The sequence below is a fragment of the Atractosteus spatula genome, chromosome 1, assembly GCF_055471065.1.
Source record: "Atractosteus spatula isolate fAtrSpa1 chromosome 1, fAtrSpa1.hap1, whole genome shotgun sequence".
In the NCBI taxonomy this organism is placed as follows: domain Eukaryota; kingdom Metazoa; phylum Chordata; class Actinopteri; order Semionotiformes; family Lepisosteidae; genus Atractosteus; species Atractosteus spatula.
Window position 1 is genome coordinate 57,924,034 of NC_142706.1, and position 16,836 is coordinate 57,940,869.

The window sequence follows — 16,836 nt, forward strand, 5'->3', positions numbered from 1 at the left end:
GGACGAAGACCGGGGGTCTGAGATCGGGGTGGTTCTGGGAGAGACACAGTAAAAGATGTTAATATGTTGTGTGTGATCTTAGACCAAGGAGGAGCCTGTGTGTGCAGTGAGGAACCTGCTGGGCTGGTTGTTCTTGATGCTGTGACTCTAGGCCTTACTTCTGCTGTCCTGTAATGGATGGCACTGTACCTGCTCTTCAATCCGCTGTCCTGTAGTGGACAGTACTGTACCTGCTCATTAATCTGCTGTCCTGTAGTGGACAATACTGTACCTGCTCTTCAATCCGCTGTCCTGTAGTGGACAGTACTGTACCTGCTCTTTAATCCACTGTCCTGTAGTGGACAGTACTGTACCTGCTCTTTAATCCACTGTCCTGTAGTGGACGGTACTGTGCCTGCTCTTTAATCCGCTGTCCTGTAGTGGACAGTACTGTACCTGCTCTTTAATCCACTGTCCTGTAGTGGACAGTACTGTACCTGCTCTTTAATCCACTGTCCTGTAGTGGACGGTACTGTGTCTGCTCTTTAATCTGCTGTCCTGTAGTGGACAGTACTGTCCTGTAGTGGACAGCAGATTAAAGAGTGGCTGCTTCCTGCACTGGTGTGGTGTAGGCTCCTGTAGGCCACTCTCCTGCTGGTGACCTGGACTAGGGCGCAGGGTTGGGACAAGCAGTCCAGCCAGGACAGAGGACCCTTTGTTGAGTCAGTTAATACCCCAGGCAGTACTCTAGACTCTAATCCTCTTCTGCTCCTCTCAGACCTCACTGGGCCCCCTGCCAGGCCCAGACTCGCGCCGCTAAGATATTGTTGTACAGGATGCTCACAGTTTCTCTGTGTGGCTCTGTTTGTGCCATCTCGGTCAGTGTGCCACCTTGCCCATGGGCAGTTAGTGCATTGGGCCGCTCACACTCGCTCTGTCTGTGCCAGCTCAGTTAGTGTGCCAGCTTGCCCGGGGGCAGATCTGTATATACCAAGGACGCAGCATGCACAAGGCTCCCTATGGCACACAGTGTGGACAGGAAAAGGCCAGTGATGACTGTTCTGCAGCCCCTGACTATTGCCTCTGTAGACGTTTGCTTGGAAAAGCAGGAAAATATGCGGAAAGCCTGTGGAGAGAGCCAGTTCCTTCTTCCTGGAATACTGTTAGCCAGTGGTCTCTGCTGCTTCCTTAACAGAGACTCGCCTTTCCGAAAGCTACATCAACCAAAGTCCACCTGGGATATTTAACACAAGGTTTTGTTCAGTTGCTTTGGTTTTAGTAGCACAGAAGGTTAGCACATATGGCCCACAGGACTTGGGTTTCCGGCTTTGATTCTGCACTGCAATGCTTTCTGTGTGCATTTCTGTCTCCAGCTCACTCTGCAAAGGCAATTCGTCCTGAAGGTTTTTTTATTGAAATTTCAATGACTCCTTGATCACCGAGGATCTCTAAATGATTGAAGCAGTCTCTTCTCTGGTGACCTAGAGGCTGTAAGACTGCAGTTTCCCTGCTCTGGCTATTGATCTATTGATCTATTGACCTGCAAGATGGCATGTTCAGATCCACCCCCCTACTAGAGGGTTCAACTCACAATAGGGAATGTTTGTCAGATCCCAGAGTATTTGTCACACTGCAGCAGAAAGTGTATCTTAGTCTCTGCTTCTCCCTGCTGGCAGTGGGAGCACAGCCTGTCCTCTCTGGACAGCCAGGTCTGTCTGTGTCCAGTTTCTATGGCCAGGCTGTGGTCACTGAGCCTGTCCTCTCTGGGCAGCCAGGTCTGTCTGTGTCCAGTTTCTACGTCCAGGCTGTGGTCACTGAGCCTGTCCTCTCTGAGCAGCCAGGCCTGTCTGTGTCTCTCCTGTGCTCCCAGCTGGTTGGACCTAGGCAGGCTGTTCCCAGGCCAGGCTGTACTGACCCGACTGTCTCTCCCTCTGTCTGCCTGCAGATCTGCGTCCTGCTCTTCTCCAGCCTCTACTTCCTGTCCTACCTGGTCATCACTCGCTTCAAGAAGAGCGCCGACTTCATCACAGGTGGCCACTGCGGGGCTGGGTGTTGGGAGGGTCTCGTTTTTTTCCAAATGAAATTCAAATATTGCTTACTTGACATGACATGACTAGTAACAATGCAAAAATAAAAAGCAAGATATCATTGTTGTTATTAACTGAGAGGCTCACTTTATGTTCCAGCCAGGTCTGTCTGTGTCCAGTTTCTATGTCCAGGCTGTGGTCACCGAGCCTGTCCTCTCTGGACAGCCAGGTCTGTCTGTGTCCAGTTTCTATGTCCAGGCTGTGGTCACTGAGCCTGTACTTCATCAGGGTCTGGTTCTCTTTGTGCTGTCTCTCACCCTGGTCAGATACTCGGCTAGTGTGTGCTGTTTGTTTTGGGTCCTGCAGCAGGCCAGTGGGTGAAGTGGTGTAGAGCCTGCATTCCTACTGGCAGGGGAATGTGAAGGCGCTGTTGTCTCTGCGCAGACAAGCTCGATGTGCAGTCGCTTGTCTTCTGGGCAGGTTGATGGCACAGTGTCAAAGCCAGTCAGGCGACACTGACAAATGAAGGCTAAAAACATCCGAACCTTAATTCTTATATGAATTCAATGACATGTTTACCCTCAACCCCAAACAAACATACCTCTCTCGCTGTACCCCAGTGATTTATAGTGTTTTGCTCTGCTGGGCCAGGCCTGCAGGGACAAGTCTGTTCTCACAGTCACATTCACATGGGAAAGTGCTGAGTGAAAACACCTGGGGGCCACAGCACAGCAACAGTGTAACACAGCACAGAGACAGTGTGACACGGCACAACACAGCACAGCACAGCGGCAGTGTGACACAGCACAACAACAGTGTAACACAGCACAGCGGCAGTGTGACACAGCACAGCACAGCACAGCGGCAGTGTGACACAGCACAGCACAGCGGCAGTGTGACACAGCACAGCACAGCGGCAGTGTGACACAGCAGAGCGGCAGTGTGACACAGCACAACACAGCACAGCACAGCACAGCACAGCAGCAGTGTGACACAGCACAGCACAGCGGCAGTGTGACACAGCACAACACAGCACAGCACAGCAACAGTGTAACACAGCAGAGCGGCAGTGTGACACAGCACAGCACAGCACAGCAGCAGTGTGACACAGCACAAAACAGCGACAGTGTGACACAGCACAGCGGCAGTGTGACACAGCACAACACAGCGACAGTGTGACACAGCACAGCGACAGTGTGACACAGCACAGCGGCAGTGTGACACAGCACAGCACAGCGACAGTGTGACACAGCACAGCGGCAGTGTGACACAGCACAGCACAGCGGCAGTGTGACACAGCACAGCGACAGCGTGACACAGCACAGCGACAGTGTGACACAGCACAGCACAGCGGCAGTGTGACACAGCACAGCGACAGTGTGACACAGCACAGCACAGCGACAGTGTGACACAGCACAGCACAGCGACAGTGTGACACAGCACAGCAGCAGTGTGACACAGCACAGCACAGCGACAGTGTGACACAGCACAGCACAGCGGCAGTGTGACACAGCACAGCGGCAGTGTGACACAGCACAGCACAGCGACAGTGTGACACAGCACAGCAGCAGTGTGACACAGCACAGCACAGCAGCAGTGTGACACAGCACAGCGACAGTGTGACACAGCACAGCACAGCGACAGTGTGACACAGCACAGCAGCAGTGTGACACAGCACAGCAGCAGTGTGACACAACACAGCACAGCGACAGTGTGACACAGCACAGCACAGCGGCAGTGTGACACAGCACAGCGGCAGTGTGACACAGCACAGCACAGCGGCAGTGTGACACAGCACAGCACAGCGACAGTGTGGCACAGCACAGCACAGCAGCAGTATGACACAGCACAGCGACAGTGTGACACAGCACAGCACAGCGGCAGTGTGACACAGCACAGTGGCAGTGTGACACAGCACAGCACAGTGGCAGTGTGACACAGCACAGCACAGCGGCAGTGTGACACAGCACAGCGGCAGTGTGACACAGCACAGCACAGCGACAGTGTGACACAGCACAGCAGCAGTGTGACACAGCACAGCACAGCGACAGTGTGACACAGCACAGCACAGCGGCAGTGTGACACAGCACAGCAGCAGTGTGACACAGCACAGTGGCAGTGTGACACAGCACAGCACAGCGGCAGTGTGACACAGCACAGCACAGCGACAGTGTGACACAGCACAGCGACAGTGTTTCAGAGCACAACACAGCAACAGTGTGACACAGCACAGAGACATTTTATGTGAATAGCAACTGGTGCAATGATATTACTGTGTTGTCAAAGTACTGCTCTGCTAATCTGGAACTATTGAGTATTAATTGCAAACCATTTTACTCTCCTAGAGAGTTCTCTTCCATAATTCTGGTTGGTGTATACACAGTATCCCCCCTCAGGCAAATGCTTTGGATGTACAGCAGCTGTTGTCTGGTCAAATCGCACAGCTGGAAAACAACCATCCCAACTCTCCCATTGTTATATTGGGTGATTTTAACCATATTAACCTGACCAAGGAGCTACGAAAATATAAACGGTTAATTACCTGTCCAACTAGAGATGAGAAAGCATTGCATCATTGTTATTGCGCAATAAAAGATGCGTGCCGTGTTATAGCTCGAGCACCCCTGGGGAACTCGGAGCACGCGACGGGACAGCCGCTCCCTACATACAAACAGGAAGTTAAAACAACAAAACCCAGCAAGAAATCTGTGCGCACTTGGACTACTGCTGCAGTTGAGGAGCTCAGAGACTGTTTGGACTTCACAGACTGGGATGTATTTAACAGTGCTTGTGGCAACATTGGTGATCTTACAGACACTATAGCATCATAGGCTGAAGTAGTTCAGGCGGGGAGCTGCGTCAGCACGCGTAGGCTGCAAAGGAACAAGTAATAGGTTTATTCCAGGCTGAAGAGAAGAAAGAGAACACAACGTTTCGGGTGAAGAAGGCTCCACAGCTGAAACGTTGTGTTTTCTTTCTTCTCTTTTTCAGCATGGAATAAACCTATTACTTGTTCCCCTGAAACATCATTCATATTAGATTCTTTGAAGAGGTTTGTATTCCCACAGAAATTATTGCTCAATACAACAATGCAAAGCCATGGTTCACAAAGGCCTTCGAAAAGCACAGCAAGCAGCTCACAAAAGTGGCGACAGGGACCACGACAAACAGGCCAGGAACCAGCTCGATTCTGCAATAAGATCTGCTGAAAGGAATTACAAGCACAAACTGGAACAACAAGGGAAAGGTCTCCAGTTACCAATTACAAAAGGAAATCCCCTCAGATTGATCAGTTTGTACCAGATAACACATTTTACAGTAGATCTGAAACACAAAGGATCTCCAACGACCGTGTCCATGGCCATCTCACGACTCTTCCAGATATTTCACGCCTCCAAGATGAGCTATTGTCCCCCAGTCAACAGCAGTTCCACACCCACTCTCACTCAATCTCTCAGGAAGACTTGACACCATTCACGAGTCTTGAGAATGCCCTTTAAATCAAAGAACAGGATGTGTTAAGGCTATTCAAAAAGCAAAACAGTAAAAAGGCAGCAGGACCTGACTGTGTATCTCCAGCCACACTAAAACACTGTGCTGGCCAACTTGCTCCCATCTTTACAGATATTTTCAGTCAATCATTGTCCCTGTGCACAGTGCCAGACTGCTTCAAATCTTCTGTTATTGTTCCTGTTCCAACAAAGGACAAAATAACCTGCCTTAATGACTATAGACCCCGTCGCACTAACGTCGGTGATAATGAAAACATTTGAACGTCTGATTCTCAACTACCTGAAGACTTACTGCTACCCACCTTGATCCCCTGCAGTTTGCATACAAGGCCAGTAGGTCAGTGGACGACGCTGTGAATATAGGCCTACACTTTGTCCTGCAACATCTGGACCTTAGAGGCACGTACGCTAGAATCCTGTTTGTGGCTTTTAGCTCAGCATTTAACACAATAATTCCTGATTTACTACTGAGCAAACTCTCAAATGTTAATCAGTCCATTTGCAAATGGATTCTCGATTTCCGGACTAATCAGAAGCAGTATGTTTGAGTGGGCCCCGATCTTTCAGCCTGCCGAACTATCAGCACAGGCGCACCCCAAGGCTGTGTGCTCTCTCCTCTACTCCATTCCTTGTACACCAATGACTGCACTCCCAGCCACTCCTCGGTTAGATGACTCAGGTTTGCAGACGATCCCACTGTTACAGGCCTCATCACAAACGGCGGTCCAGAAAGGAAGTGGATCGACTTACAGTGTGGTGTACCACCAACAACTTGGATCTCAACACCACTAAAACTGGAGAAATGATCATCGATTTCAGAAAGCATCCCCCAGCAACCCCCCACCCCGGTAATCAAGTGGCTGGGAGTGCAGTCATTGTCAATGTCAATGTGGTGGAATTCTGCAAATTCTGCAAATTCCTGGACACCATCATCTCAAACACTCTCCACTGGGATGACAACATCGCTTCCAATACAAAGAGAGCACAGCAGCGCATGTACTTTTTGAGACACCTCAAGAAGCCTGGCATTGCACAGCCTATTCTCATACAGTTCTACAGAGCCGTTACTGAGAGTGTGATTACTTCTCCTCTCATCGTCTGGTTTGGCTCTGCTACTGTGCACAGTCCAAAAACCGATTGCAGCGCATTTTCAAGTGTGCTGAGAAAGTGACTGGCTGCAGTCTTCCATCCCTCGCCGTGCTGTACAAATCTACAGTGCTGAATCGGGCCACCAGGGTTGCTGCAGATCCCTCCCACCCTGGTCATCATTTATTTCAAAAGCTTCCCTCCGGAAAGCATTTTTAAAGCAATCAAAACCAACAGACACCTGGACAGTTTCCCAACACAGCAGAATGATAGTGTGACGCAGCACAGCGACAGTGTTTCACAACACAGCACAGCGACAGTGTAGCACAGCGCAGTGACAGTGTAACACAACACAGCACAGCAGAACAACAGTGTAGCACAGCGCAGTGACAGTGTAGCACAGCACAGCACAGCAAAACAACAGTGTAACACAGCACAGTGACAGTGTAGCACAGCGCAGTGACAGTGCAACACAGCACAGCAGAACAACAGTGTAGCACAGTGCAGTGACAGTGTAACACAGCACAGCAGAACAACAGTGTGGCACAGCGCAGTGACTGTGTAACATTATTTTTGTAACTCTGGACTGTGAACAGTGCAGAGGCCAGAGGAATCAGAGTCCGGGACACTGTGTATTAGTGCAGGGTATTATTATCACACAGGGACATTCCTGGCGCTGGCGGTTATGTAAGCGCAGCGCTGGTATTTTGGGACGGAGTGTGGAAACAGCCCTGTCTCTGTCTGACGCACACGGGTGTTGACGGCTGCAGGCAGTCGGCTCAGCCCCCTGTTTCCGAAGCAAGGCACTGCCAGCTTCGCAATCTCCGTCCCAGGAGGAAGGAGTGCGGAGCGGGTGCTGTCCAGAAGGACTGCGCAGCTGACGGGGAGCCGTGTTCCCGGTCCGTGTTCCCGGCTCCTCCGCAATCCCGAGCTCCCGCGCCGCAGCGGGCATGCGGCTGTTTTTAATCCTCTCGGATTTTGGAAACCAGCTCAGTGTAGCTTATTATTTCCTATTGTTTTTCCTATGCCGCTTCCCTGTCATTGCTGGGATTTTCCGAGCTCTTCCCAAGACAGAGAGCGCGGGCCTGTCAGGAAGAGCTGGGCTTCCTGCGCCGCCGTGGAAACCGCAGAGCACAACCTTTCACCCCTTTCCTCCCTCGCTCCTCTTCCTCCCTCCCCCTGAGTGAAACACACTGGAACGGCCCCCCTGTAAACAACAGGGTCTGCCTTTGTCCAGGCTGTGGCCACTGAGCCTGTCCTCTCTGGACAGCCAGGTCTGTCTGTGTCCAGTTTCTATGTCCAGGTTGTGGTCACTGAGCTTGTCCTCTCTGGGCAGCCAGGTCTGTCTGTGTCCAGTTTCTATGTCCAGGCTGTGGTCACTGAGCCTGTCCTCTCTGGGCAGCCAGGTCTGTCTGTGTCCAGTTTCTATGTCCAGGCTGTGGTCACTGAGCCTGTCCTCTCTGGACAGCCAGGTCTGTCTGTGTCCAGTTTCTATGTCCAGTCTGTGGTCACAGAGCCTGTCCTCTCTGGACAGCCAGGTCTGTCTGTGTCCAGTTTCTATGGCCAGGCTGTGGGCACTGAGCCTGTACTCTGTCAGGGTCAGTTTCTCCTTGCTCTCTCCCTGGTCAGTGTGTACTGTCTGTCTAGGACCTGCTTGTTTCTCTCCTTCACTCTGTCCATCTCCCTTCCTGCGGGTGACGCTGTTGCACAGGTGCACTGATGTTGTGTTGTTGCTGCTGTATTTTTCTGTTGTTTTGTTCTAGATTCTGATGTTCTGTGAGTTATAGAAAAACACAAAGTGGACCTGATGGTGGTCCAGCCATCAATCAATCTAGAATCAGCTTCAGTTAACTACTATAGCAACCAGGCTGACCCCATCAGTAACCTTTCGCTAAAGCCCTAGACTTTACTTACCATGTTAACATTCTGTTCTCCTCTGCTTGTTTCAGATGACAGTGAGGATGCCACCGTCAACACAATTGCGTAAGTCCTGTTGTCACTGAGCCCAGAGACTTGGTGAACAAGAGCTGAAGTTGCATGTATGTGCTGTGTCTGTGTGTGTTGAGCTCTGAGCCCAGAGACTCTGTGAACGAGAAGTGAAGTTACACGCGTGTGCTGTGACTCTGTGAACAAGAAGTAACATTACACGCGTGTGCTGTGTCAGGTGTGACTCTGTGAACAAGAAGTAACATTACACACTTGTGCTGTGTCTGGTGTGACTCTGTGAACGAGAAGTGAAGTTACACACGTGTGCTGTGACTCTGTGAACAAGAAGTAACATTACACGCGTGTGCTGTGTCAGGTGTGACTCTGTGAATGAGAAGTGAAATTACACATGTGTGCTGTGTCTGGTGTGACTCTGTGAACGAGAAGTGAAGTTACATGCGTGTGCTGGGTGACAGCTTGCATAGGCAGGCTCTTACAGCATGCACAGGCCTGTCATTTAGGGTGTCTTACTAGAGCAAAGTTTACATTCAGCTGAGACTGACCTTTGTCTTTTCACTCTTTCCTCACGCTTCCCTCTCTCCTGTACCTCCACGCTCCTCTCCTCCCTCTCTCCCAGGCTGTGGCTGTGCACCTTCACCCTGGCAGTCTCCGTGTGTGCTGTACTCCTCCTCCCACTCTCCATCCTGTCCAACGAGATTCTGCTGTCCTTCCCACACAGCTACTACATGCAGTGGCTCAACGGCTCCCTCATCCACGGTGAGCAGATTACTGCATGACACGCCACCCGCATTCTACACACGTATACCGGACACTAAACACGTGCTTTCTAAACACATAACACACCAACTACATGCCATCTACACACACTGCATACCTTCAAGAAACACCACACGACAAGCACACGCCTTCTCCACACCGCACGCCAAGCACACGCCTTCTCCTCACTGCAAGCCAAGCACACGCCTTTTCCACTCTTGGGAGCAGCAGCAATTCCACCTTGTAGTTGGATTTCGTCAGCTGTCGGGAGCTAGTTGAGGCTGGGACTGGAGACTTTGCAGGTAAATCAGGTCTGTGCTGTAAGTGGTGCTACTGGACCAGTAGGAGTTGCACTTCCCTCTGGTCCAGAATTTCCAAACCAGTGACCAGTGTGGTGATGGGGGACTCTGTGCTGTAGGAGGCGCTGTCCTTCAGATGACACATTAACCTGAGGTCCTGACTCCCTGCTCTCTGAAGATCCCAGGACCCTGCTTGTAAGAGTGGGGGTGTCACCCCAGTGTCCTGGATAAACCCCACTCTGCCCCTGTACAGTCTGTCCTCCCTTCACCCCCTGGAGCAGCAGTGTCTCTCTCCTGCCCTGAGCTGCTGTGCAGTGGGACTGCAGTGCATCAACTCCATACTTTCCTACTTACACTGCACTGCCAAGCACATCAGCTACACACTTACGCAACATGCAAAGCATAAGCCACTGTACACAAAGCAGCAGCTATAAATTTGCACAACAAGCCAAGCATCCAAACACAACATGTAGTTTTTGGTGTTTAATTTTTGTCATTTGAAGTCCCAATCCTCCCAGCTTTGGCCAGTTAAAACCACTATCGCTGTTGAATAAGAAACAAGGCACAAGCTGACCATTCAGCTCTTAGTTTCACAGTCTGGCCCAGAGCGAATCCGTTAAGGTTTTACATGTTTATTTGCATAGGCAGGCAAACAAAACATCCAGAAATCCAAATGTACTTTTCTGCAGAGGGGATCTCTGCACTAATCATCCACACGAGGATTAAAACTCTTATAGTTACTAAGAAGAAGTGAGCCATAAACAGAGGGCTTTGAGTTACTATCGTTGAGCTGGGATCTAGCTGCAGAAATATCACCCCACAGACAGGGGCGCTGAGCCCTGTTACTAAGATGGGATCTGGCTACGGATAAGTTAGCCCATACATAGGGTCACTTGTTCCCTTCTCCCACAATCCATTGTCTGAAGTGTCCAAGTATTAAATGCTCTTCCTTGTAACTTCCACTTGTGACCACTGTTCATGTTTCACTGTTGATTGACTTTGTCAGTGACTTTGAGAATTTTGAATACTTTAAGGGGACCTGATACTTGTCTTCAGTTCCTTCAATCTGTCAGTGTAGGACACACCCTTCAGACTAAAGAGACTCAGTTCCTTCAGCCTGTCAGTGCAGGACACTTCCTTCAGACTAAAGAGACTTAGTTCCTCCAGCCTGTCAGTGTGGGACACTCCCTTCAGACTAAAGAGGCTCAGTTCCTCAAGCCTGTCAGTGTGGGACACTCCCTTCAGACTAAAGAGGCTCAGTTCCTCAAGCCTGTCAGTGTAGGACACTCCCTTAAGCTCCAGGGTGTAGTTGGTGGTTCTTCTCTGGACTGATCCCAGAGCTGAAATATCTTTTTTGTAACACAGTGACCCAAATTGCACACAATAGTCTAAATTAAGTCTTTTATGGCACTGTACAATTTTAACATAACATCTCTGGATTCAACTTCTACGCCTTTAACTATATTTCCTGACATTCTGATAATCTTTTTATTGCTTCCTCGGAGTGTCTAAGATGTATGTAAAGTCAATCCTAAACCTTTGAGAAAAGTAGCTTCTTTAAGATCAGTGATTTTCATCTTAAATCTCTAGTTTGTTTTTGTTACCAACATACAATAAAATGCACTTGCCTACATCTACATTAAGCATCAACCTCCAGCTGTTTTCCTAGTCCTTAGTTTCTTTACTGTGGGGGAGTCAATACATTCCCATCACTAGGGCAGAGCTTTAAACTTTCATCTGACTAATGTTTGCTCTTTATTAATCCCAGGGCTGTGGAACCTAGTCTACCTCTTCTCCAACCTCTCCCTGATCTTCCTCATGCCCTTCGCCTACTTCTTCACCGAGTCCGAGGGCTTTGTCGGTTCCAAGAAGGTACCGCTGTCTTCCTCGCCCGTCTCGTGCGCTGTGCTCTCCACGCCGCCCCCTACTGGGCCACACATGAATTGTAACCTGAGTGTTTGCAGTGTTGATGATCAAGTGTTGTGCTTTTGTAGCTTTCTGAGTAACATGTAACTAGTATGTCTGAGCCACATGCGCTGTGTATGATAATTCTGATGTTGGCGTGTGAGTAGCATGTAGATGGAGTGTTGTTGCTGCGTGTTGGACACCTGATGAGTACATTTTGGCACCCCTGTGTGCAGCAGGCGTGTTGTGGAAAGCAGCAGGTGTCTTGAGTGTTACGTCTGTAATTGGCATGTTTTTGGCACGACAGGGCGTGATGGCGCGTGTGTACGAGACGGCGGTGGTGCTCCTGCTCCTCACTCTGCTGGTCCTGGGGATCCTCTGGGTGGCATCGGCACTCATCGATCACGATAGCGCGGCCCGCGACAGTCTATACGGTGAGCTGTGGCCCCGTGGCCCTGCCCTCAGTCTCTGCCTGCACCTCTGTTCCTCCGGCCTGATGACCTGCCTGTCTCTCTCTCAGACCTGTGGGAGTGCTACCTGCCCTACCTGTACTCCTGCATCTCTCTGCTCGGGGTCCTGCTGCTGCTGTGTAAGTACCTCCTCAAGCACTGTGTGTCTGTGCCATCATGCTTCCTGCGGGCTGTGAGTGTCGGGGTGCACAGTGTAGGGGCTGTGCTGGGAGTGTCTGAGCCCTGTGTCTCTGTGTCCCTGCAGTGGCACAGTGTAGGGGCTGTGCTGGGAGTGTCTGAACCCTGTGTCTCTGTGTCCCTGCAGTGGCACAGTGTAGGGGCTGTGCTGGGAGTGTCTGAGCCCTGTGTCTCTGTGTCCCTGCAGTGTGCACAGTGTAGGGGCTGTGCTGGGAGTGTCTGAGCCCTGTGTCTCTGTGTCCCTGCAGTGTGCACAGTGTAGGGGCTGTGCTGGGAGTGTCTGAACCCTGTGTCTCTGTGTCCCTGCAGTGGCACAGTGTAGGGGCTGTGCTGGGAGTGTCTGAGCCCTGTGTCTCTGTGTCCCTGTAGTGTGGACAGTGTAGGGGCTGTGCTGGGAGTGTCTGAGCCCTGTGTCTCTGTGTCCCTGCAGTGTGCACAGTGTAGGGGCTGTGCTGGGAGTGTCTGAACCCTGTGTCTCTGTGTCCCTGCAGTGGCACAGTGTAGGGGCTGTGCTGGGAGTGTCTGAGCCCTGTGTCTCTGTGTCCCTGCAGTGGCACAGTGTAGGGGCTGTGCTGGGAGTGTCTGAACCCTGTGTCTCTGTGTCCCTGTAGTGTGGACAGTGTAGGGGCTGTGCTGGGAGTGTCTGAGCCCTGTGTCTCTGTGTCCCTGCAGTGTGGACAGTGTAGGGGCTGTGCTGGGAGTGTCTGAGCCCTGTGTCTCTGTGTCCCTGCAGTGTGCACAGTGTAGGGGCTGTGCTGGGAGTGTCTGGGCTCTGTGTCTCTGTGTCCCTGCAGTGTGCACAGTGTAGGGGCTGTGCTGGGAGTGTCTGAACCCTGTGTCTCTGTGTCCCTGCAGTGGCACAGTGTAGGGGCTGTGCTGGGAGTGTCTGAACCCTGTGTCTCTGTGTCCCTGCAGTGTGGACAGTGTAGGGGCTGTGCTGGGAGTGTCTGAGCCCTGTGTCTCTGTGTCCCTGTAGTGTGCACAGTGTAGGGGCTGTGCTGGGAGTGTCTGAGCCCTGTGTCTCTGTGTCCCTGTAGTGTGCACAGTGTAGGGGCTGTGCTGGGAGTGTCTGAACCCTGTGTCTCTGTGTCCCTGCAGTGTGGACAGTGCAGGGGCTGTGCTGGGAGTGTATGAGCCCTGTGTCTCTGTGTCCCTGTAGTGTGCACAGTGTAGGGGCTGTGCTGGGAGTGTCTGAACCCTGTGTCTCTGTGTCCCTGCAGTGTGGACAGTGCAGGGGCTGTGCTGGGAGTGTATGAGCCCTGTGTCTCTGTGTCCCTGTAGTGTGCACAGTGTAGGGGCTGTGCTGGAAGTGTCTGAACCCTGTGTCTCTGTGTCCCTGCAGTGTGGACAGTGTAGGGGCTGTGCTGGGAGTGTCTGAGCCCTGTGTCTCTGTGTCCCTGTAGTGTGCACAGTGTAGGGGCTGTGCTGGGAGTGTCTGAGCCCTGTGTCTCTGTGTCCCTGTAGTGTGCACAGTGTAGGGGCTGTGCTGGGAGTGTCTGAACCCTGTGTCTCTGTGTCCCTGCAGTGTGGACAGTGCAGGGGCTGTGCTGGGAGTGTATGAGCCCTGTGTCTCTGTGTCCCTGTAGTGTGCACAGTGTAGGGGCTGTGCTGGGAGTGTCTGAACCCTGTGTCTCTGTGTCCCTGCAGTGTGGACAGTGCAGGGGCTGTGCTGGGAGTGTATGAGCCCTGTGTCTCTGTGTCCCTGTAGTGTGCACAGTGTAGGGGCTGTGCTGGAAGTGTCTGAACCCTGTGTCTCTGTGTCCCTGCAGTGTGGACAGTGTAGGGGCTGTGCTGGGAGTGTCTGAGCCCTGTGTCTCTGTGTCCCTGTAGTGTGCACAGTGTAGGGGCTGTGCTGGGAGTGTCTGAGCCCTGTGTCTCTGTGTCCCTGCAGTGGCACAGTGTAGGGGCTGTGCTGGGAGTGTCTGAACTCTGCGTCTCTGTGTCCCTGCAGTGGCACAGTGTAGGGGCTGTGCTGGGAGTGTCTGGGCTCTGTGTCTCTGTGTCCCTGTAGTGTGCACAGTGTAGGGGCTGTGCTGGGAGTGCCTGAGCCCTGTGTCTCTGTGTCCCTGTAGTGTGCACAGTGTAGGGGCTGTGCTGGGAGTGTCTGAGCCCTGTGTCTCTGTGTCCCTGCAGTGTGCACAGTGTAGGGGCTGTGCTGGGAGTGTCTGAACCCTGTGTCTCTGTGTCCCTGCAGTGGCACAGTGTAGGGGCTGTGCTGGGAGTGTCTGAGCCCTGTGTCTCTGTGTCCCTGCAGTGGCACAGTGTAGGGGCTGTGCTGGGAGTGTCTGAGCCCTGTGTCTCTGTGTCCCTGTAGTGTGGACAGTGTAGGGGCTGTGCTGGGAGTGTCTGAACCCTGTGTCTCTGTGTCCCTGCAGTGGCACAGTGTAGGGGCTGTGCTGGGAGTGTCTGGGCTCTGTGTCTCTGTGTCCCTGTAGTGTGCACAGTGTAGGGGCTGTGCTGGGAGTGTCTGAGCCCTGTGTCTCTGTGTCCCTGTAGTGTGCACAGTGTAGGGGCTGTGCTGGGAGTGTCTGAACCCTGTGTCTCTGTGTTCCTGCAGTGTGGACAGTGTAGGGGCTGTGCTGGGAGTGTCTGAGCCCTGTGTCTCTGTGTCCCTGCAGTGTGCACAGTGTAGGGGCTGTGCTGGGAGTGTCTGAGCCCTGTGTCTCTGTGTCCCTGCAGTGGCACAGTGTAGGGGCTGTGCTGGGAGTGTCTGAGCCCTGTGTCTCTGTGTCCCTGCAGTGGCACAGTGTAGGGGCTGTGCTGGGAGTGTCTGAGCCCTGTGTCTCTGTGTCCCTGTAGTGTGGACAGTGTAGGGGTTGTGCTGGGAGTGTCTGAACCCTGTGTCTCTGTGTCCCTGCAGTGTGCACAGTGTAGGGGCTGTGCTGGGAGTGTCTGAACCCTGTGTCTCTGTGTCCCTGCAGTGGCACAGTGTAGGGGCTGTGCTGGGAGTGTCTGAGCCCTGTGTCTCTGTGTCCCTGCAGTGTGCACAGTGTAGGGGCTGTGCTGGGAGTGTCTGAACCCTGTGTCTCTGTGTCCCTGCAGTGGCACAGTGTAGGGGCTGTGCTGGGAGTGTCTGGGCTCTGTGTCTCTGTGTCCCTGCAGTGGCACAGTGTAGGGGCTGTGCTGGGAGTGTCTGAGCCCTGTGTCTCTGTGTCCCTGCAGTGTGCACAGTGTAGGGGCTGTGCTGGGAGTGTCTGAACCCTGTGTCTCTGTGTCCCTGTAGTGTGGACAGTGTAGGGGCTGTGCTGGGAGAGTCTGAACCCTGTGTCTCTGTGTTCCTGCAGTGTGGACAGTGTAGGGGCTGTGCTGGGAGTGTCTGAGCCCTGTGTCTCTGTGTTCCTGCAGTGTGGACAGTGTAGGGGCTGTGCTGGGAGTGTCTGAGCCCTGTGTCTCTGTGTCCCTGCTGTGTGGACAGTGTAGGGGCTGTGCTGGGAGTGTCTGAGCCCTGTGTCTCTGTGTCCCTGTAGTGTGCACAGTGTAGGGGCTGTGCTGGGAGTGTCTGAACCCTGTGTCTCTGTGTTCCTGCACTGTGGACAGTGTAGGGGCTGTGCTGGGAGTGTCTGAGCCCTGTGTCTCTGTGTCCCTGTAGTGTGCACAGTGTAGGGGCTGTGCTGGGAGTGTCTGAACCCTGTGTCTCTGTGTCCCTGCAGTGGCACAGTGTAGGGGCTGTGCTGGGAGTGTCTGAGCCCTGTGTCTCTGTGTCCCTGTAGTGTGCACAGTGTAGGGGCTGTGCTGGGAGTGTCTGAACCCTGTGTCTCTGTGTCCCTGCAGTGTGGACAGTGTAGGGGCTGTGCTGGGAGTGTCTGAACTCTGCGTCTCTGTGTCCCTGCAGTGGCACAGTGTAGGGGCTGTGCTGGGAGTGTCTGAGCCCTGTGTCTCTGTGTCCCTGCAGTGTGGACAGTGTAGGGGCTGTGCTGGGAGTGTCTGAGCCCTGTGTCTCTGTGTCCCTGCAGTGTGCACAGTGTAGGAGCTGTGCTGGGAGTGTCTGAACTCTGCGTCTCTGTGTCCCTGCAGTGGCACAGTGTAGGGGCTGTGCTGGGAGTGTCTGGGCTCTGTGTCTCTGTGTCCCTGTAGTGTGCACAGTGTAGGGGCTGTGCTGGGAGTGTCTGAACCCTGTGTCTCTGTGTCCCTGCAGTGGCACAGTGTAGGGGCTGTGCTGGGAGTGTCTGAACCCTGTGTCTCTGTGTTCCTGCAGTGTGGACAGTGTAGGGGCTGTGCTGGGAGTGTCTGAGCCCTGTGTCTCTGTGTCCCTGTAGTGTGCACAGTGTAGGGGCTGTGCTGGGAGTGTCTGAACCCTGTGTCTCTGTGTCCCTGCAGTGGCACAGTGTAGGGGCTGTGCTGGGAGTGTCTGAGCCCTGTGTCTCTGTGTCCCTGTAGTGTGCACAGTGTAGGGGCTGTGCTGGGAGTGTCTGAACCCTGTGTCTCTGTGTCCCTGCAGTGTGGACAGTGTAGGGGCTGTGCTGGGAGTGTCTGAACTCTGCGTCTCTGTGTCCCTGCAGTGGCACAGTGTAGGGGCTGTGCTGGGAGTGTCTGGGCTCTGTGTCTCTGTGTCCCTGTAGTGTGCACAGTGTAGGGGCTGTGCTGGGAGTGTCTGAACCCTGTGTCTCTGTGTCCCTGCAGTGGCACAGTGTAGGGGCTGTGCTGGGAGTGTCTGAGCCCTGTGTCTCTGTGTCCCTGC

General features: G+C 52.9%; 1 protein-coding gene across 1 annotated transcript in view; it reads left to right on the top strand.

The window, feature by feature from the left end:
- The window catches only part of lmbr1l (limb development membrane protein 1-like), a 41,942-nt gene that overhangs the window by 5,244 nt on the left and 19,862 nt on the right, over window positions 1–16,836 (top strand). The window contains exons 2-7 of the mRNA XM_088924821.1: window positions 1,925–2,009; window positions 8,554–8,587; window positions 9,168–9,307; window positions 11,375–11,478; window positions 11,819–11,945; window positions 12,032–12,100. Coding sequence (XP_088780947.1) covers window positions 1,925–2,009; window positions 8,554–8,587; window positions 9,168–9,307; window positions 11,375–11,478; window positions 11,819–11,945; window positions 12,032–12,100 — 559 coding nt within the window. The remainder of the gene's footprint in view (window positions 1–1,924; window positions 2,010–8,553; window positions 8,588–9,167; window positions 9,308–11,374; window positions 11,479–11,818; window positions 11,946–12,031; window positions 12,101–16,836) is intronic.